General features: G+C 33.6%; 2 protein-coding genes across 4 annotated transcripts in view; one reads left to right on the forward strand and one right to left on the reverse strand.

Moving 5' to 3' along the window:
• LOC129798206 (periodic tryptophan protein 2 homolog) overlaps positions 1-23,294 on the forward strand; it is a 44,694-nt gene extending 21,400 nt beyond the window's left edge. Inside the window, exon 6 of one of the 3 annotated variants that reach the window (XM_055841240.1) lies at positions 22,824-23,294. In XM_055841240.1, the coding sequence (XP_055697215.1) occupies positions 22,824-23,119 (296 nt within the window). In that variant the 3' untranslated portion in view covers positions 23,120-23,294. Of the gene's footprint in view, positions 1-14,422; positions 14,470-20,457; positions 20,518-22,823 lie in introns of those variants that run through there. The other 2 variants (XM_055841247.1, XM_055841255.1) reach the window with 2 other exon arrangements.
• Positions 40-23,117, reverse strand: LOC129798233 (glycine receptor subunit alphaZ1). The gene is made up of 7 exons (XM_055841273.1): positions 22,154-23,117; positions 13,287-13,363; positions 8,575-8,674; positions 8,045-8,199; positions 3,439-4,094; positions 754-858; positions 40-538 (listed from the first exon to the last, which is right to left on the reverse strand). The coding sequence occupies exons 1-7, from the start codon at positions 22,276-22,278 to the stop codon at positions 335-337; spliced, it is 1,422 nt and encodes a 473-aa protein (XP_055697248.1). The 5' UTR covers positions 22,279-23,117; the 3' UTR covers positions 40-334.
• Positions 23,295-23,401: the final 107 nt, after the last annotated feature.

Below are 23,401 nucleotides of genomic sequence, written 5' to 3' on the forward strand. Positions count from 1 at the left end.
GATAAATTTTCGTTTTCCCTCAGAGATTTTTGCATCATTTCTCGCCATTTCTTATCATAATCGCGTGTTTGTGTTATGTATGTGTGTCATTTTAATGCTATTATTCATTAAAGTTAAGTTTATATAAATTTTGAAGGCAATCTCGTTGTTTTGTTATTTGTCTGGCTAATGTTAGGGGAATGAAACAGAAATCGCGTTGTTCTCAGCAATTATCTCATTTGTTTTTGTTATGAGCGTGGAAAGTGGAGAGAAAAGTGGGATTTAATTAATTTTTTTTGTGAGGGGTGTAAATAGTAAATAAGAAAGAGCATTTATCACATTAAAAATAAAGAATCTACGATGACTTCATGAGGAGAATCGGCCAGTAGAGAATGACAAAGACCAAGAAGAGTGCAGGAAAGATTATGCGAGACATTTTATCGATTTCCCGCCACATGATTTTCTCAACACCCGTGTCCGTGTCCGTCCAGGCCACGGACAGAAGGCTCTGGCGCCTCGTAGGTTTCGGTGGGCCTCCATTGCCTTGGAGGGATGTTTGCTGCACAAAAGGATAACTATGTTCAGTTGCACTTTAGAAGCTTCTTTAGGGTGGAATGAAAGTTGGGTAGCTTTGGAAGGTATTTCCTTGGAATTCTTCACAATAGGTTTGTCAATAATTCGTATAGGGATTTTTTTTCAATGAAATACCCAAGGAAAAGTTCAAGTTGCTACCAAATCCTTCAGTAGAGGAAAGAAAAGAGATTTACCACTCACCTGTCCCGGCGTCGTGGCTGTTGGTGTAGCTTTTCGTGATCTCACCTGACCACTTTCCCAATTTGCCACCGTCTGGCATTGACCCTTCTCCATCGCACTGATTCTCTGGAAATATCAAGGAAAATTTGTTAGGAAATCAACTGTTCTTGCTCTTGTTCTAAGATGCTGAAGACTTTCAATTTGACCAGTACTAAGGAACAGATTAGTAAACTAAGGTAATTAGAAGGTTTTCAATTTTGTCTTGAAAGGCTCTAGTCATTCTAGTGGTCTGAATTAAACAACTTTGGTACCATTGAATACTACACTGAGAAAAAAAAATGAGGGTGCGATTAACTTTTTTTCCTTATAACTTTAACATTTTTAGGTGTAAAAATATATCAACATTTTTAATATTAATTTTACACCTTTTTAAGGGTAGAAATAACATGGAAAAGGGTAACTTTAACCCCTAATACACCTATAAGCATAATATTTACACCGATTTCGAATAAATACTGCAGGGTAAAATTAACATTTCCGAAATGTTATTTTAACTTTTTCGGATTTCTCTCAGTATATGCTTTTGTAATAATGCATATTTGTAATGTTTGTAATTCTATACTCATATCAAAAATTAGTCCTTATACTATCTGGCCCTTTTAGTTATTTCTGGAAAGCGAATGTTCGGGTCTTTACCATCCTCATCCCTTCGCGTCAGAGACAATGTTTCAATGTTGTGTATATGAAAATAAATGACCTAGAAAATATTCTTAGATGGCTATTCCAAGGTTATTATTACAAATTTCCCTAAAACGCGTATTTAGCGGAACTGTAGCAAATTTGAAATAACTTGCAATTTCGGACACATGTTGTCTTTCTCAAAATTCCATAAATTTTCAGTTTTTTCAATTTCTAGAGGTCGTACAATGCCTTAAAGACGAATAAGGCCTAGCTTTACAAATATTACGCTTCAAAGTCACAATATTGCATTGGTATTTACACGCAACATGTCCTTAATTTAATTTCAATACGATTGAAAAGGGCTTCAAAATCGGTACCACAATCTCGAAAGCCAAAATTCCGAATGCAAAAATCCCGAAAAGCTAAAGTCCCGAAAAGCCAAAAACCCAAAAGCTAAAATATCGAATGGTCAAAATCCTGAAAGGGACGAAATTATGCGGAGGGACGAAATTATGTGTGGAAGAATTTCCCAAAAGAAAGAAAATTTCCCTTTGCTAACAAGCGCGAGTGCAATCTTTGGAATAGCTATGACACTTTTAAGAATACGGGTTTTTCGCTTTTGGAATTTTTGCTTTCGGAATTTTGGCTTTCGGGATTTTGGCGGTCGGAATTTTGGTCCATTCGCAATTTAAGATCATCCGGATTTTCACCCATTCGGGATTTCGATCTGTTCGGGATTTTGGCAATTGAGATTTTGGCCTTTTCAAGATTTTGGCATTCGAGATTTTGGCTTTCTGTATTTTAACCGGGACCCCTTCAAAACTTTTGAATAAACTTTCGTATATTCTGAATTTTCTATTCTTATTTAATCCTAGTAAAATAAGTAAAAAAGATACAAAGGGGCGTCAAATATAAATTTGGATATTCTGTCTAAATTTTATTAGTTACAACAAACAATTCCGGAATTTTTGTAACACCTTTGTGATAGCCATCCTTAAAGGTAATTTTGTCTAAAAACTTCTGAGGCACTTTATTGCAAAGTAGGGTAAATGTCCTAATTCAAAACCATTTCCAAACGCTTTAACTTTGACAAGATTAAACACATATTAAGTTCAATTTTTTTCTGAAGAGAATTATATAAATTTGCTCCTTGACTCTTCTAGAATGTTACTGTTTAGTGAAAATTCATTAGATATAATTTGAAAACTTCTTAAATACAAGAAAAATACGCGAGCGTAAAATACTTCTATTGGAAACAAATTAATTCAAATGGAGACAAGGGAAAGTTTCTAATTGGAGACAAACAGAGTAAGTGAAACCACGACGAAAGGCTTCCAAAACCTTGTTGAGTTGCTCCTGAGTACAGTAATTGTTCTTATTCCTGGTCTTTTCTCCTTTCCCATCTAAAACAATAAGAAAATCTCTCCAAAAAATCATATTTCCATGGTTTCCTATTGAAACATTTGTAGACACTTCAGAAAACCCCTTTTTGTTCACGAAATAGGTAATTATTTCATTTGAAAACTTCTCGTTCCGTTAACAATAAAGATTTTAGCACTTAATTTAACTAAAATTAGCCAGAAAAATGACATACATGTTAAACGAAACGAATCAATAACAGTCACTTTATTGTGTTTTTCATTGGAAAACAAGGTCGATCGATGAAAAATTCGATAGTGAAAAGGTAGACTTTTAATTTTTCTGAGAAATTAATAAATTAAAATTTGTGAATATGAATAGATTTTCGCCATTTTCGTTCTATTTGGAGCAAAATTAACTAAATAATGAAACTGTGGTATAGAAAATATCTAAATATAATAATTTAGTACTGTATTTATCATGAAAACAATGATGTTTCCATTTGGAATAGCGAAAAAATCCATTTGGAGCAGGTTTTGAATTAGCTTAATTTACCCTAAAGATTTTTGTTTTTCAAAAAACAAAAAAAATATGAATAGCCTTTCATACTGTACTGAAATACAAAGAAAAATCTTGCATTTGTCAAATTTAAGTAAAGACACTTACCATGGGAATAACTTTGGGCATTCTATTGGCTTGATATTGATACTGAACGTCCAGTACCTTCACTACTACGAATTCTCCAAGAGCTGAGAAAACAAACATCATACATCCGGCCATCCAGAGATCAAGTGCCTTAATGTAAGCCACAGGCGGAATATCCGCTCGTAGGCCCGTGAACATAGTCACGAGGGTGAGCATACAGGTCACGAGCAGCGTTACTCGACCCGGAATGGCATCCAGACCGAGCCAGAAGCTGAACCAAGATAGCATCACGACGAGGGAGGATGGTGCAAAAGTCTGGATGAGATGATGGCCAATTTGGCGCTCAAAACGAAAGTAGACGGTGAGGCGTGAGAAGTTACCGACCTTCTCTGGCATGTAGCCATCACTCTCCTCCAGCTCCAATGGTTGGCCCAGATTGTACTGCAATAGCTTGAGTTCAGGATTGAGCGTGACGCCAGAATCGGCCCATTTGAGACGAACTTTTTGGTTGCTGTAGGAAAAGCTCTCGATATAGATGGGGCAGATCTGGATGTCCATAGGATACAGCTGAAACTCCATCTGGCAGGCGATTATGGCGTGCATGCGGGCTGCATAGCGGACGGTTTTGTTGCGATAAAGCGTCACCGAAGAGAATTTGTGCGTGAGCGTTGCGATTTCTGCAGATAGAAATTTATAAAAATCATTTAGAAATTGGCCAAGAAAGTTCCAGGCCTTGACCACGAGGATTCAATGGCAAAGTGGATCAGATAGGGACCGACGAAAATCGAAGTAATGAAAGAGTTAGATGGGGGAAAATGTTATTTTCGAGGCAATAGCAGTGTCTGTTTGAATCGATTTTCTCCTCAATCTCATCAGAAAATGCATCAATCAAGGATTTTTTTAGAGGGATTTTCCACACAAGATTTTTTACTCAATGGAAGTGAAATGAGAAAATTTACCAAAAATAGAATGTTTTCATCAATCACATGAATGCTTCTTGATGTTTAAGAAATACCATTATCATTAATTGATGATTCTGCTCTAAATGAAGTTTTAACTTTAAAGGATTTTTTTCTAGATCAATTAAAAATACATTTTTTTAACAATATCACACCCCAGCTTGTGTAACACCACACGAGCTGGGTATACGAGTCCTGTAAGGTATCATCCCCACTATAATCGAATCTAATATAACAATATTACAAATACAAATATGCAAAATTTCCTTATCTTGTTTCAGAAAATCACAAGATTGAGCTATTAGTAATACAAGCTTTTATCCAAGATATTCTAACTGAGAAAATCGGATATTTTTATAATATACGTTTTTATTTAAATACCTAATGATTTCTTAATAATATAATAATTTTTTGAGTTTCTCCTTACGGAAATAATACCATGAAATATTCACATTTTGAAGATTTAAGCCTTGAAACCTATACGGACTTCAGACCTAAGGCTTATTGTCTCTAATTTCATATCAGTCGAAAGTTTTTGGAAGATTTTGGCTTAGAAATGGACTGTTAGGGGGAATTAATCTATTTGAATTATAAGAACAATATTAAATTGATTGGTATTTAGGATTTTGAGACCTTCGGAAACTAGGCTAGACCTCTAGTCTGAAGACGGACTTAGCTTCAATTTCAAAATCAAGAAGCTAAGAAGCACTTAGAGTTTTTATAAGAATTATTTGAATAACGATTCAAAAATGATTTAGAATTAGAAGAGAAAACACTCATCACTTTGAGGTACGTTGCTGACTTTCAGAGAAATAAAATCAAAAGTACTTTTCATTAACGAGTCCAATCGATGAATTTATCATATCTTATAAAAACATTTTGGCCTAAAAAAAGAAATCCTTTTGAAGATAGTCCAGCTGAACTTTTCGTATTTAGACATCTTTCGCCGTAAAAATCTCCATCTTAAAGTATTCAAGGTCACAAGTCAATATTCCCTAGCGCACTAACTTAATCAAATCGCACCCACGCCTTTCAACCGCTCCAAAAACATGTGTTTTTAACTTATCTTAAAATTGGATTAGGCGATTTCGTAAATTTTTGGATACGTTTTATGGGCTCTGCATTATGTCCATATTGAAGCGAATTCCCAATGTTTGTGAAGGAAAAACTTTTCAAAATGGACATAAATTGGATGGATAACTAATGGACACTCTAGTTCTAGTGTGTAAAGGCCATTAGAGGTAGTCCAGTTGAACATTTCGTCTTCAGACACCTTTCACCGGAAAAATCGCCATCTTGAATTATTCAAAGTGAAAGGTTAAAAATATTAAAGTGAAGAATTTCGGTCCGATGGGGTGTAGCAAGAATTGACGGAAACACTAGACCTTTCTTGACTTTCGCAATTTTATTCTTTACGACGTTTCGAGGATGAATGTCCTCTTCATCAGGTATCGAATTTTTATTGGGAAAATCACGTACAGGCGGGAAATGGTTACACTTTTTTGGACTTGGATCACAGATTGCACTTTTAAGTTCACCATTCGACTGATCGACACAGAATTCGATACCTGATGAAGAGGACATTCATCCTCGAAACGTTGTAAAGAATAAAATTGCGAAAGTCAAGAAAGGTCTAGTGTTTCCGTCAATTCTTGCTAAAAATATTAAACTTATTCCTTTCTTGATTAATTTTCAATTTCGAGATAGTTTTCTGATGATTTATAAATCGATAATTAAATGATATGCACCTAAAAAATTTAAGGAGACCAATATTTACGCAGAGCTCATTTTCGAGAAATCAAGCACTTCGTAAGGTCTCAAACGCTTTGCTACCTCTTTTTATTTAGGAGAGAAAAATATCACAGATTGTCCTAATGACTAACAAAATTTTCCCCAGCAGTTTTAAAAATCCCCACAAAATCAACTTTTAAAAAATAGATTGAAAAGCATGTCTTTTACGAGATAGACGAAATTTGTCTACAGGAAAGTTGTAGATTGGTAAATTTCTTGCGAAAAATTGGTCATTATAAATTTATAAAGTTTTCAGAGAACTCGTACAAATTTCAAATTATCTGTTTAGAAAAATATTGATCCAATCTCCTTTAATAATTATGTCATTTTTTAAACTGTGTTTCAGAAAAGAATTTGTAAGGAATCTCAAATAAGTTAGAATGTTAAGAAATTTTTAACGTACCTTTTTCTGAGGTATACCGAAAATTTTTCTCAAAGAACGAACAATACTTCCTCTTCTTTAATTCTAATTCAATGAGATCTCGATAACTTTCGTTGTAAATTTAGAAGTCAACTGGAATAGTTTTTGAGATGCTCTTTGTAATTATTTTTCTTTGATAACGTAATTAATTTGAATAATTCTTTAGTAGGGTAAATGTCTTAATTCAAAACCATTTTCAGACGCTTTAACTTTGACAGAAGATTTAACACATTAAGTTCATATTTTTTCTGTAGAGAATTAGATAAATTTGCTCCTTGACTCTTCTAGAATGTTACTGTTTAGTGAAAATTCTTTAGATATAATTTGAAAACTTCTTAAATACAAGAGAAATACGCGAGTGTAAAATGCTTCTATTGGAAATTAATTATTGCAAATGGAGACAAAAGAAAGTTCCTAATTGGAGACAAAGAGTGAAAGTGAAACCGCGACGAAAAGCTTCTAAAACTTTGTTGAGCTGCTCTTGAGTGCAGAACTTGTTCTTATTCCTGGTCTTTTCTCCTTTCCCATCTAAAATAATAAGAAAATCTATCCAAAAAAATTATATTTCCGGGGTTTCCTATTGAAGCATTTGCAGACACTTCAGAAAAACCCTTTTTTCACGAAATAGGTAATTATTTCATTTGAAAACTACACGTACCGTTAACAATAAAGATTAGCACTTAATTTAACTAAAATTAGCCAGAAATATGACATAAATATTAAACAACAGTCACTTTATTGCGTTTTTCATTGGAAAACATGATCGATCGATGAAAAATTCGATGGTGAAAAGGTACACTTTTAATTTTTCTGAGAAATTAACAAATTAAAATTTGTGAATATGAATGGATTTTCGCTTTATTTGGAGTAAAATTAACTAAATAATGAAACTGTGGTATAGTAAATATATGAATATAGTAATTTAGTACTGTATTTATCGTGAAAACAATGACGTTTCCATTTGGAATAGCGAAAAATTTCCATTTGGAGCAGGTTTTGAATTAGCTTAATTTACCCTACTCACATAAGTTTATTATAAATCAATTTTTGAAAGATAATTAGTTTTCTTTACACAGCAGTGACGAATCTATAGGTATGATTTTACCATTCAGAATAATAACATTTAGTGGAAACATTGATATTGAAATCAAATATTCTATTATTTTTTGAAATCCACTTTAATATTAAAATTATTAACTTTGAAGTTTTCATGGCACAATTTCAAGGATGCTATCATAAACCACAAAAAAGTCTGCACAATGTGAAGCATGCAATAGGAAACTCCCTTAGTAAAGTATACTTTATTAGTTCAAACTTGTCACTGAAGTTTTAAATAACTTGGTGCTATTAATTGAAGATTGTCTCACACTGACAGAAAATGGATAAATAACCACTTTCTGATGGGAATTTTCCCTGATGGTAATTGCAATTTTTAGTGAGTGCGTGGAGGACTCACCTGCGACTTTGGAGTTGAGAAAGTAGGGGTCAGGTTGCCAGAGATTGTCAAAGAATTCATTCGATAGGGTCACGTAGTCGTCGCCCTCCTCGAAGATGTCATCGTGGAGCTTGAGACGCGACTCCAGCCACTTCTGGTGCACAAACATGTCCACCCTGCAATAGGGATTAAGCATGGGAATCAATCACGTACAATCACAATTGAGAGAACTGCCCCAGACTGAATCCATCGATTGCCCATCCTCTCAGTTCTTGCATAATGGATGTGTTTAAACATTGAAATTGCGACTCAATCAATACGCGAGGGAGTCGCCTTGTGGATGGTTCTCGGACTCAAGGAAGGGCAATCTGACCCCGGTGTTAAAAATTCATTGGGAAATTGCCCCGTAATTTCCACGCGGACTTTCGCATCCTTTTCGTGCTATCTTGGATGGTTATTTGTGGAAATCCTTGAAGGGGTGTCCATTTGATTTTGTTTGTGGGAAAATCTCAAAGTTCAGTCCGGGGGGAAAATAAGGAGGAAGTACTCACCGAAAATCCATATCCTCCACATTGATTGAATTGATGTCCACCACAAATATGCTAAATTCAACAACGACTGGATGGTTTTTTCGTGTTGGTGGACGGACTTCTGCAAAAGAAATGGAAAGGGAAAGTAGTAAAAAAAAGGAGTCAATCTTCTCTAATCCGCCAAGGAAAAATATCTGCACTATAAAATACAAAAAAAAAATCAATATATAGAACTGAAATGAGAGAGAAAATTCTGAAATTGGCCACCCACATGCTAACAAAATTTTGCCACGCGACACTGACCTTCAGCGTGCCAAAAAATTCAAGAGCACGATTGAATTTCCGGAAGAAGTCTCTTCGATCCCAGTCGAGGGACAGAACTTATGCAATGTGGTCTATCGCGTGAAATGGGCGGGAAATTGTGTCTCCACGAGATAATTTGCCCCATTTGGCCGGATATTTCGTGCCGAAATCACTTTGTCGAGCACCAATTTGCCTTTCATGGCGCCAATTGAAGCTCCTGCTAACAATTTATCTCGCATGAGATAAGTTTCTGGGCGAATTTTTAATCATTTCCCCTTATTTTTTAACTAATTGACTATCACTCTTTGTTTTAAATTGATTCTTTGGCGAAAAATTCCATCCACTTCTTTGCTTTGGTGAATTATTGAAATTTGCAATGAATGTCCTTTTGTTATCGACCTTTTAAGAAGGAACTCATAAATAGCCCACAAAGGGAATGGTTTAAATTCAATTGATGTTTTACAAGGAAATATACTGTCCTTTAGTAAAAGTAGTGCACAGGAAAATTTGTAGAGTTCGAATACTCTACAAATAAAGTTTAAACAGAATTCAAAAGAAATGCCGAGATTTTGTTACTTGAACTCTACCTATAGAGCAATATAATAATCCATCTTAAGGTCAAGGTTAAAAAGATTGTAAAAAGCTCATTCCTAATCGATTTGTGCAAATTTGGATTCGTTGGAAAGTCTTGGAATCCCAGACTATTTTGAACACAATCAATTTTATAATTCGGTAGTGTAATAATTGATTCCTGTTCAAAAATCTATTATATTACATAATTTTTGGAAATTAGTTAAGTGAGCAAGAACCGCTAGGACAGTACGCTGTTAACCTTTTCATCCTTAAGGCCTGTACAGTTTGTACAAATCCAAGAATTGTTTGAAAATATAATTTAATTATGTATATTCTTGACAATTGAGAGATAATTGTGCCAATTTCGGACAGTTTGAAATATCGGACGCTTCTTTGTTTCTCAAAGATCCATACATTTTTATTTTTTGCAATATTTTCAGATTGTAAGCCTAAAAACTAAAAGGGCCTCTACACGGAAAAAATATTTCGTAAAATTATTTGTAAATGTTTGTAAATTCCTACAAGAGACTAACGACATGCTCGTAAATCATATACTTCACTAAAAAGTTCGTAAATGTTTGTACTTTTTTTTCACAAACATTGTTCGCAACATTATCACTCGACGAGCAGTTTTACTCTGAAAAAAAAATATCTTGTTAAACGGACAAATAGATCTTGTTAAAATTTTGCTAAAAGGATGTTATTTACTTGTTTGACAAAAATTTTTCTCTCACTTGATATTGTAAAATATCCTTTTCACAAAGCTTTCTTGTTAATTTTACAAGACATTTTTTCGTACATTTTTGTTTGTCTGACAAAACATTACAAGCAAATGTTTACAAACAACTAAAAGTACTCGTCAAGTTCGTCAAGTTGCGAATAATGATTATGGAAAAAAAGTACAAACTTTTACGAACTTTTTAATAAGTTAATGTTCAAGCATTTCGTAAGTCTCCAGTGGGAATTCACAGACATTTACGAATAAATTTACGAAATATTTTTTTTCTGTGTACGAACATGGTGCTTTAGAAAATATTGGAAGATTTCCGGAAGTACAGGACACTTCGAAAAACTTAATATCCGATATAGTACACAAAACCGTATCTATATTTTATTCAATTTTAAATTCTATAAAGAGTAACTTATAGAAAACAAAATAAATAAAGTACTCTAGGTTTCAAACAAAACTCCTAAAGAAGTAGTAACATCAAATTTAAATTTCTAATAAAACGGTGGCAGTCAAAATCCCGAACGCCAAAATCCCGAAAAGGCCAAAATCCCGAAAGTCAAAATCCCGAGAGCCAAAATCCCGAATGTTCAAAATCCTGAAAGAGATGAAATTATGTAGTGGAAAATGTTTAGAAATAATTGGCCAAGATACAGAAGATTTCCCTTTGCCTCCAGCAAGCGCGGGTGCAATCGTGGGAGTAGCTGTGACACTCTTAAGAATTCGGGATTTTGGCTTTCGGGATTTTGGCCTATTCGGGATTTTGGCTTTCGGGATTTCGACCGGGACCCCTAATAAAAATATTACTTTTCACGCTTCTTCAGATTTTGGGACTAGTTATGCAACATATCAGAGGTTTAGGAATGTACTTCTTTTCTTTATGTCCTCTCTAAAATTGTTTTTGAGAATGTCATACATCTCCATATAGGTTCAAAATATTTATTTTTGGATAAAATGTACTCTAGACTTTCGAATTATGTCATTATTTTTTGTTTTTTTTAGCATTGTATAATCTCTAGAGTACAAAAAAAATTAAAATTTATACAAATTTGATGAACAAAAGAAGTGACTGAAATTGCAAGCTGGCCAAGATTTGGTACAGTTCCCCTATCTGTACTGTAGATGAGAGTGACCTTGCCCTTCGGTGATGACTTCGCCACCCTGCTGTTCTTAAGCTTCTCTTTAATTCTAGCGGGATGGTCTTTACCGATCGGACATGTTAGATGGGGACCTCGGAGGGGAAAATCACCCGCATCTACGGTAATGAGGTTTACAAAATGTGTTTTTAAAGGAAGAGAAGAAGTCTAACAACATTCGCAGAATTTGTAGCCTTCTAAAGCGCTACAAAAAAACATCTCTAACTGTTTAGCCTCTACGCCGGTAACGATTAAATAAATTAAGCATCGCAACATTATTTATCTGAAATCTTGAAGCTTGCAAAATTTTTCTATAAAGCTTTCAATTGTAAAGAAATCTTCGTTTATAATCAAAACCAGGGGGGTGACATTAGCTCTAAAAAATGCGACCAGTTTTAGTGTCAATTTTTTCCTGTTTTCGTACACATTTCACGAGATATCTCCAAAACTACGTAGGTTGCCAATTTGGGGTTTTCGGTTGCCTATTTTGTATTAAATTGGCTTTTATTTTGTATTTGTATAATTTCCTAATTCATTCCACAATGACAGAAAATAGCTAATAAACTCAAAAGTTTTTTCGGCACACTAGAAACATATGGGAAACATAGGAAACGTCATGCTCCTGATCAAAACATAGAGATTTTTATATTGATTTCTCTTTAAGTTGAAGCAAGTTAGGATTGTAATTAGTGTTGACGAAAATATTAAATAATTGAAAGGGTTTACGAAAGACTTTAATTACATTCTAACTTCTATACTTTGTGTATACAGCAAGTATTGAATTAATGAAATTGATTCTAACTTTATAAACTTGTTTTGCTCGGTTCGTGGCGAATGCAAAAGAAGATTCAGAAAGTTTTTTGTTGTAATGGCTTGTTTAATTAATAATTTTCATATCTCAAATGGGAAGAATCCTTGTTAAGTACAAGTTTAATCTAAAGTTAAGATATAAAATGTTTATGACACTAATCCAACAACTTATAATTTATTTTGTCCTTTGTTAAATCAAAATGGTTAAATTTGAAGTTTTAACCCTTTAAGGACGAGAGAGCCAAAAATTGGGGGGTCAGAAAAAAATCACTTTTTCTGACTTTTAGGGCAAAACATAACTTTAAAAGGCTTTAAAGTTGAAGTAGGATTTTTTTTTTTGGTACATCGGTGTTCCAATCGTCCATAAAAATTCTAAAACTTTATAACAATATTAGAGAAGAATAAGAGATTAAAACAAATCTTTTTAATTTTTATTTTATACTTTCTTGCAAAAATTTAATTAAAATAAATAATTTAGTTGCTTATTATAATTTCCTTATCAAATTTAGTTAAATTTACATTCTGCATATGTAAAATGCTGGTCAAAAAGTTATCCGGAAGTTATTTGGGTTTGAGTATAAATAGCCCCAAATAAAATTTGACTTTCCAATAAAGACAAGGCATTATCCAATATTAGATTTGTCGTTGTTTGCTCATCAATTCGAAATACCTTCCAAATTACAGCTAATAAATGAGCCAAAGTTTCAGAGGGTTGAGAAAGGAGACGTTGGAGGATAAACAGGGCATTAACCCTCTTGTTGTTACTAGAAGCACGTGAAAAGGGGGCGCAAATGCTGAGGCGCTAAATGCGGCTTTCTGTGTGTGGAATTGACACAATTTGATGGACACACAGAGAGCGGGAATTTCTGTGTTTTGCGCTAAACGGACACGCTACAGTAAATTGTAAATTCGTTTGCTATTTTGAGGCGAATATGGTGTTGAATTGTGTGCCGCATATACGTTGGAGGAATTTCTACCCCCTTCGGTGTAGATGTTGGGGGTGTGAGAAAATGGGAATATTTTATAACCCAATTATTTAATTGGCGATTTATGCAATGAGTGCCATCGTGCTGGTTTATTTTCTCCTTCAGTCATAGCATAAAGTATTATGTTGGATGGTATGAGTAGCAGGGAGGGGAATGGGAGAAAAATAAAGTGGAGGCTTGGAAAATTTACTTTCTTACCTTTCACATAGTTTTCCGGCAGCAGAAATCTCGGTCGGATTGTTATATTCTTCTTGGCGACCACTTCATTCCAGATGCTGAAAATTTATATTGCAATAAAATAGCCCCATGGGTATTATTACCACCATGTCTCGTCATACAATCAAAATCATTCGATTTTTAATGAGTTTATTTTTGCTTTTGGATAATAAAGTTAAGGTTCATGTGGCATGCTAGCATGGATACAAGAGTTTTTCAATTTCGTAATTTTATGTCTCTAGGTGGAGATTTATTTTTCTACCTGATTTGAATTTTCTGTTATCTCAAGGCAATTCAAAATGTGAGGTTATATTTTCCTTTTTAGGTTATGTCATAACCTCAAATGAACTTAACCTAGAATGCGATCATATATAACGTAAAATATTTTACTTTTTGCAATAAATTTCAAAAGTTTTACTTGCTATTACTAAATCAAAGTAAGATAGAACTTTGATTGCAAACAGGAATTTTATGGCAATTTTGACAACACGATGCGGTGAAATATGCACCCCAAAGACCCAACCCTTTTGTGTTGCAATAAAATTCTCTGACATGGCACGAGCTTTGCCTTATTCAGGCATTTTTCCCATTCCCCTTGCCATATGGCATAAGTAGCACTTCTAAAAATAACTTTCTCGCATTAAACGTGCTAAAATTAAAATAAATTTTCTTAATTCACGTGATTGCGAATAATTATTTATATTTTGTTGAATCCTTTCGGACAAAGTCTTCTCACAGGAAAGGTCCGTAAATATTTTTGGGGTGGCCTCACTCAAATCACGTGGTATTTTTTTGGCGGGAAAATCCACCCAACGTCCTACCATGAGTGTGTCACGAAAGGCAATTTGAACTTTTCTAATATTTCTCATTTGCATTTTTCTCCAATTAAAGTCCAATTTTCTCCACACATGTCCAATTTATCTGTCTTTCTCATGACCATAGTTGAGGAAAATTTACACACAATTTACCTTTTTTGTTGTTTTGTTTTTGGGATATGGAAAAGTGCCATGCAAAATATTTACTAGTCGTCCGGTATAAAAAAAAAGTGCAGAGGATCTTTCAAGAGAGATGGGGAAGAGGGTGGCAGTTGAGAATGATTTGTGTGCTACTTTTTCTAGGTTTTGTCGTGAGAATTGCAAAAAAAAAATGAAGGGGAGGATTTTTTGATTGGTGAGATGACAGAGCAAGGGTAATTTATGGCTTATAGCGTCATTCATTTGAAATAATGATAATAAAAAAAAGGAGAAGCTCCATTTCCGCAAAATATCTTCATACTCGTCTGCTCATGCTATTTGAGCTTTGATTGCGGCATTTTGATTGTTCATCGTCCATTCATTGCGTCCTCCTTTTCTCTTTTTCCTAACATCTTCATATACGTAATGCATTGGTCATCGTCCCATGGTCAGCAATTGGGAACATGATGACAGTGATTTCTAAAAAATTCCATCTCAGATTAATGGAACATAGTATCCTTTCCTTATTCAAGGACATGGACGTAATTTGAGAAATGCACTTTATAAGAAAATGGGTAGCACGTTGTTAAAATTCCATGAAATTTGTGGAAATGAAAGAGATTTCACTACATCATTTTCCTAATCAAATATGTGGTGATTTTTCTTGAGAAGAGTCTGAAAATGAATGGACATAGCTGTGAGAGCTCAAGTTGATGGGTAATGGTTTTGGTAACAGAAAAGGAATCTGTTTCATAACGGTTGTATACGGTTTTATGATACCAAACATTTGCTTCATCGGAATACCTAATACGCAGCATATGAGATTTTTAATTCCACTACTTTGAAAAAGTACACTCTTAGAAAAATTTAGTCCCAACTACCTCATATACAGTTACGAAAACTATAAAATATAGTAAGCATAGGCCCATCCATATATTTAGCTAGGGTAACTAAATGAAATAGTTGACTAATATTAGTTACAGTATCTTTTTCATTTAGTTATCATAACTAAATAAATGTGGTTGATACCCATCTTATTGGCTGTAATAACTGTATCATATTAGTTATGGTTACTATATAGCTCGAAAAAGCTTCAACACATAAGTAAGAAACCACTCTTTACTATTGAAAAAGTTGTCAGAACTTTATGAAAATATAGGCCCATTTATTTGCATTAGTTGTAAGAACTAAAAAGAATTAGTGACCAATATTAGTTGGGATATCGATTTCATTTAATTAACACAAGCAAATATAATTATATGAAACCATTATGAAATAATTGCCGCAACTTATCCACGTAAATATTGCCTATGTTCTCACTACTAATAAATTTATTATGAATAAAATGTTTTGAGATTATAAGAACTACTTTAAATAGATTTAATAATAAAATCACCCGATCAACTAATTTTCATTAGTAATGATGTTTAAAATTTTCTAAGTGTCGTTTTGTTAAGCAGACAAATGGATCTTTTTACTAATTTAACAAAAAATGCCTTACTGTTTTATGGATAAACATCTTTTTAACATACTCTTAAAAAGTTCCAGTTAGTCGCCGATTTAGCAAAACCTTTCCATATTCTGTATACAAGAACATCCTTTTGATACACTTTTTTTGTTAGTTTGATAATACTTTTTTTAAGAGCAGCGTTGATCGAATGAACATCAATTGTTATAAAAAATCGAAGAACAGATTATTTGCAAAACAATTTGTAAAGTAAAATTTACAGTTTTTTTTACAACTTGTTTGTTGTTGTTTGAAAGAGGATGAACGTATTTAAAACGTTTTTCTTATTTTTATATTATACCGAAAATTAATCTAAAATTTCAATATTTTATTATTTCAATAAGTATACTTCTACAATTTCCACTCTTATAATATGGAGATTATTTACTAATACTATGATAACAATGGACATTACTCAAATTTTCTGAACAAATTGTGAAATTATGATTTTTCTTTACTAAAGAGTTGTTGGATACGTAATAAAATCTCCTCTCGATAGTTTGTATCATTTTCTGAGAACCCATTGGGCTTTAAGAGAGTTACGAATCCTGTTCACTTCTAAGAAATTTTACTTAAAATTTGTTTATTTTATGAAAACTAAATAATATTTTTGTTCTTAATATTAGTATAGCATTATGCCCCACGCACAATAACTTTTGTTATGTAAACATGTTTTCGACATTTCAGTGAGAGTGAATGAAATCTAGATCTAGTTATCTCGCTCACTCTTGTAAATAATTTTGAAAACATATTTACAAACAAAAGTTATCGTGCATTGGACATTAGTAGTTGTGGTAAGTGAATGAAAACTCAATACTTATTGTAATATAAGTATTAAATGGGATTATTTTTAAAAACAAGCTTTTTCTTAAAGCTTTCTTCGCAAGAAAAGTCTAATTTAAGTTAATTATTGTCTTAATGGATTTGACCTAATGACTTATCATGATTTTGATACGTTAAGGAGTATATGAAAAAATTACGTTGTCCGAAGCTTGAGTCTTCCCAAAATACCTAAAATTAAAATTAACAAAAATCTATGCAAATACATATGATATTAAAGAAGAGATAAATAATGTATGTTTACTTGAACCAACATTTACCATACTAAATGCATACCTTAAGATAGCTACACCCAGAGAAATTTAATTAAGAAACTTTCATAAAGTGGTTGATGTGGGTTGTGTATAGATGCGATCAACCTAAAATTGTTTTGTACAATATATATATAGGCCTTTATAATAACTTTTTTTATCCCGTACATTCAGACCTAGCCTCTTGAAGAGGTGATCTTTCAACAAAACATTGCGTTTTATGAGAAGGAATTGAACGTCTTTAACTAGTAAGCGCCTTGATCGGGTTTAAATCCATTAGAAAAAACTGTGAGTGATAATATCCAGTCAAATTGTTGAGGGTTGCTGTCAATAAAAAACCAACTTTAACGCCGAAACTGCCATAAAACGGGTATGATGGGTATGGGATGGAAATTACTGAAGAGCCGCTTCAAAAACTATATATGAACATAATAAATTACTTTTCGTGTGTTATTCTGAATAAAGACGACCGCATAGAATGTAAAATATATTTTTGAATTTTCACCAAAATCGTGATATAGAATTGTTTTTAACATTTTTTTGAACACCATGTTAATGTCTTAACCTTAATAAGGGCCGTAATAAGGGTTGTCAACTTTAAGACCTTAATAAATCATATTATTTTTCTAAATTTGTAAAACAGCTAAAAAACCTCTTTGAAAATTACTGATTAACTAAATCCTTTCCGGAAATCAAACCCATAATTAAATTAGGAGAATGAATTGTTAATCAACCACAAATGAAAGTGCCTAAACCCCGTAAATAAACTTCTATGCAACTTTTCACCTCAAGCCCCAGAAGTTGTTAGGGAAATGACTGTGGAAAAGGCAACATTTTCCAAGAAGTTTTTTTTTCTTTCCAACAAACTTCCTTTCTTGCATTCAAATGGATGAGAGAGAGACTGTAAATGAAAAACTAGCCTCTTGCATGCATAAATTTGATTAATATTTACCTCCTAACAAATACAAAATGCAACATTGAAAGAATAATGGGGTAAAAGTGGAATAAAATTGTAGAAATTTTCCATCAATATTATCCATTAAAATCCCCTCATAACTATTTCAATTGACCCTCCTGCACACATTTTTCGTGCAATGGTTTGTTGTTGAGGAGAGAAAAAAAAACAATGAATCGGAATCACTATCAGATTCAAAGTCAATGCTGCAATTTGCCATGACATTGAATTTATTTGTGGTATCAGTTTAAACGCGGATGGGAATCAGTTAAAATTATTGAGTTGTGAAAGAGTGTGCATTCCTCCGGCAATTAAAAGCACTTGCCACAAATCAAGCTGCAAAGCTCAATATCTTGAAAATCAGATAAAAGGGCGGGTATTGTGTAAATAAATGCGAATGTTTTCTCCCCACATTCATTAGCCATTTCCCTCTGCAAATGCATAATTTAATTCTCATTCAATTGGCAGTAATTATTATTGCATGATTTTTCCAATTGACATTTCATCAAATTGCTGGCAGAAAGAGGTAACATCATTGTGGTTCTTTTTGCCAAATATTTTCCTGTTTGAAGGTGTTAATTAAAAATTATGTAACATTTTGCGTGATTTATCGCAATCAATTTTAATGCAAAAGCTTTGCGGTGAGAGTAGGGTGAAAAAGAACAAATTTAAACCATGATTGATGATGGAAAATTAGCAAATTTCTCTTTTATTAGCTAAAATTATTTTTGGCAACTGGATAGTTGTTTGTAACCCGTAAGAGTAGGTGACAAATTTCCTAAAAGTTTCTTAAGGTCTTGAACAGAATTTTAAATCACTCTCACGGGGAATTAGTTACTCACGTGTAATTAGATTCAGTAAAGGGAAGATTCATGGAAGAAAGATGGGTGAATTGCATGTAACGAAAGTTTTTAAGAATATGTCTCAAAACACTCGGAGAAAATTTAACAATAGGAAATCAGGCTAATATATGTTAAACAATTACTTTTTAACTGCTTGAATTCCAGGGAAGGAGAAATACATATATACCCCCGATTTTTCACCCCTTAAAATTTACACCTTTCACCCCCCTGAGACAGCTTTTTACAACATATCTTTGTGTTTCAGACGATTTCTGAGAAAAAATATAACTTTTCTTGTTCGTCTGACCATCTGTTCGTCTGTACGTTCGTATGTTACCACCTTCTACAGGCCAAACGATTAGAGAGAGCCACTTGGGAACTTTGGAACACCCCCCAATAAATTCTCCTCTGTATCATTAACATCATTTTCAATCCAAAACCATGGTTTTTTGGATTACTCGAAAACGCGCCATGCAATTTTTTCATTTTTAGATATTTTTAGAAGTTTCTTAGGCGGATATTTCGACCTTATTCGTAAATACCGTAGAACATTCCTTATAACGGTTTTTCAAGGCCAAAGGTTAAAAACACTCCAAACACGGTATTTCTTAATCGAATAGCATCATGTTTGGGACCATTGAGAAAGTTTTGCAATTTCTGACAAGACTAAACGGGTTCTAATCAGTTGTGAACCGATGATTCAAACTGATTAAACTAGTCCTTAAAGGAAGGATTTTTAAAGAAAAAAAAAGGATTTTTGGGAGAATTTTATACAAAAAATACCATTTTTTGACATAACGACGTTTTGTCTTGTAAAGTTAGTTGTGATGGAAACGTAATATCCTTCGTTCAAGGATTAATTCAACTTATTTGCTAAAAGAAAATATATAGTTTTTCATTCCGGATAAAGCTTGTGAGTAATCTTGTCTGCCTAAAACTGAGTTTTTACAAAAAGTTTTCCTAAAAATAAGTCTCAGCGACTGAATTAAAAAAAAACAAAAAAATTAAAGTATCAGAAAATATGGTTTATATATTGCAGTTTTTGAACAACGTAATCGTTTAATAAAATTCGTTAAAAATCAAAATTAAGTCACGGGAAAAAGCATATTGTTCACGAATACGAGGATTTCGCAAAGTTTTTCTACTCAATTTAATATCCGTTTTGAATCAATTTATAAACCACTCAAAAGGTGGCCTAAAATAGCTCTGAAGTATATGATAAAATAAGTTAACCCTCTAACGGGTAAGACCGCCTCCAGGCGGTCTTCACAAAAATCACATTTATAGCGACAATAAAGGTTTTATTTACTTAAAAGTGCTATAGTGTCCTCGGTAAGTCTTATAAACATCTCTTGAAAGTTTGAACTCATTTTGACTCTTCGTTTTGTTGCTATTCCCAGTTTTGTGTGACAGGTCAGAGAAAAAGCAACAAAAAATATTTGTGCAAAAAAACTCATTTCCAATTTCCATAAAAATACCGATTTAAAGTTATCTGACTAAAATAAATTTATTTTTTACTGAAATATATGTCATTCTACGTTGTATATTTTATTTAAAAAATTTGAAGAAACTAAAAATGTGAATTTTAGAAGCAAAAAGAGTTTCAAAAAAAATTTATACTTTCTCACGTCGCGCCTGAACTAAAAGAGATAATGAAGAATGGACGGTTTTTTCGACTTTATTGGATCATAATTATCCTAGAAAACATTGTTTTAGAACTTTTTTCCGCATATTAAAGAAAAGACCGTTAGAGGGTTAATTCGGAATCAATAATTCGATATTTTGAGATTTCTTTACTCTTTCAGATGGGCAAACAGTAAGGCGCCACATGGAAGTATAAGCACTAGGGGAAACTGGGTCACCACCGGACACGGGGAAGCACCGAACACTGCATTTTTTTAATTAGACATCAAACTTCTGAACACGAGACCTCTTTGCATTCATAGATGCTTTAGGAATGCTTCTCCACTGAAGAAATGGTCATCATAGTCCAAGTAGTTTCGAAATAAAAATCAGTGTTCGGTTGTACTCCATGTTCTGGTGCCCAGTCCAGTTTCCTTATACTAAAGGGTACATCTTCTTGTTTTTTTGCCCATATGAAAGAGACTGAGAAAATCTCAAAACTCTGAGTTAGAAATTGTTCCAAATTACCCCTATTTTACCCTAAAGAATTAAATTTCGGATTTAGTAATCGATTCATAACGGATTCATAACCAACTGGAAAAGATTCAGATTTGTCAGGGAAATTAAATACATTTGAAAAGATTTCAAACCTGATCTTATTCAGAACCTTTTTGTCCTTTGACCTTATAAAACCGTTATTAGGAATGATTCAACGATATCTAAGTATATGAATGAAATGTCGATGCACATCTTCACTCGATTTACGAATGATTTTCTGTTTTTTCCGTTTTGTGATTTTCTAACCAAGATTTTTTTTTGAAGGCAACTTTTATGGTCGTTTTTCTGACTGTTGTATCATTAAGAGATTGTGGTGTTAGTGTATTAATTCACTCAATTTTTATTTAATTTTAAAACTTTCCGAGAATTGAATAATTCCACTCATTTATTTATTTTCGATCTCCCTAATGGGGTCGTAGGTTCATAAATTAGGAAATTTGAATTTAGCTATTTTTGTATGATTCATCTTCATTTCATTCAATGTCACAGTGTCAAGCCTTTTTGTTAAAGCATTTTTTTTTAAATTGTATTTCTGAATTTAACAACTATCACTGTAATTAATTAAACATTAAAATTGATTTGCTATGGCCAAAATTGATCATTGTGGAAAAAGTGCAAGCTGTTTTTTTTTAGTTTGAAAATGGATTTTTTCATCACAAAAAAGGTCAATTTGTACTATTGCAAATAATGTATAATCTATTTAATGAAAAATTGAATGGTTTCATGCTCAAGCAAAAATTTCAAAGCTTTTTTTTTATTCAACGCCCCCAACATTGTTTGTTTTATTGTTCTGAGTGTGAAATGGAGGCGCCGGGTGACTCAGATACATTCCCCATGAAAACAACTTTGAATTTCTATTTTCACGTGCAATTCTTGAGGGTTGTTCGCGATAGTTGAAAATAACATACAGTAAATTTATGTTTAATTATCACAAGAGCTAAAATAGGTGCGAAAACATATGTATATATATATAAATCATATGATAGAAAAATATGTGGCTCTCATGGCAAAAGAAGGAGACAAAATGATTTAATCGATAGTTTCATCAGCAAAATTGCTCATCGATCTTCTAATGGGGTGTGTGATTAAATTAAAATTTTGATTGGAGAGGTGTTGCCTCAAACTTCTTCAGAGGCAGCCAAAAATCCACCCACTCGGTTTGCAATAAATGTTAAACCCCATTATCATGTAAATGAGCTCCGGAGACGTCTTTTCGCGTTTTTCAAAAGACTTTCCACGTAAGTGATTTTGACTGTATGACTTGATTGTGGGGGTGGTAGGGGATTTAAATTCTCATGGGGATGGTTTTTGGAGACTGACCAAATGAAAATCATGGCGATTTCCACAAAACGACGACCCAGGGCGGGCATTATTGATGGTCTGTAGTGTGGGAGGATGTGGAGACTGGTGTGCTGGTCATCGTCATTTAGCTGGTTGGGGGGCATGCAAATATCAGGGAAAATGAATCGATTGGGGAGACACAAATCACAAAACTCCGTTTTCTTTCACTTATTCCACGCCACCCTCTCCAGGCAAAAAGCTCTCTCACTATCTACAAGAACTTTTCACACTATTTCCATGTTTTATAATTTATCCGGGAAGTACTCCTGTAGAAAACGGGGATTCCAGGATTGAAGGTTTTTCACGTGTTTCTAACTATTTGATAAGACATTTCACTGTGATGTTTTCAGCAGAAATTTCGTTCTGCGTAACACTCTCCTAATGATATTTGCAAGAATTATTTCACTTGGAAAATGTTCTCCATAGAACATTTATATGACGGTTAAATTATTTGGAAAAGTTATGGCACTTCCAGTGACACAGACACGCAATTAACACATACATTTAATGTTGAGGAGAATATGGAGAATTGGCCTGTGGAATTATAATGATTTTTTAAAAACCATGCACTGGATGATTGACTCTTGCACTCAATAAATCCAATATGCCCTTTTCCTGGCACTGATTGCCCTTCTTTTTTTTCACCCAGTAATGGCCCTTCTTCTGGCCAGGATCGATTTTCCAGACCTCCTATTCACTTGGCCTTTAGCATTTATCAAAACACAAATTGACTATCCTGACGTAAACTTTAGAAATTGGATCACAAAAAAATCACTGCACAGTAAAATAAAAAGAAAAGAAGAAGTAAAAATAAAGAAAATGAGAAAAGTGAGGTCCAGAAACGCAAAGGAGGAGAGGTCTCCTCTTGGCCAAAAGGTTCACAGATACAGTCTCTCTAGCGCTCTGGGGTGCTGGTGTCGCAAATCGCGGTCAACGGCAAACTGAAAGGAAAATGTATCGCGAAAAGTTGGAAAACCCCGCGCTTGCAGGCGTCACAACCACTGCAAAGTTGCCACTCTTCTCACTATATAAACTCTCGTACACCACTCGCCAAAGTGGGTGCATTTCACGATCACTCTCCCACCCACTCTTGGCTATACCAAGAGCTTCCTCTGGAGAGTTCAGAGAGGATTTCAAAGCCCGTGAGTATAGAGGAAAAAAGTGGCCAAAACAGCCCAACAAGAGTGACCAAAACATGCTATTTCCTAATTAATTGACCAAACTGAC

This window comes from Phlebotomus papatasi, chromosome 1 (genome assembly GCF_024763615.1).
Source record: "Phlebotomus papatasi isolate M1 chromosome 1, Ppap_2.1, whole genome shotgun sequence".
In the NCBI taxonomy this organism is placed as follows: domain Eukaryota; kingdom Metazoa; phylum Arthropoda; class Insecta; order Diptera; family Psychodidae; genus Phlebotomus; species Phlebotomus papatasi.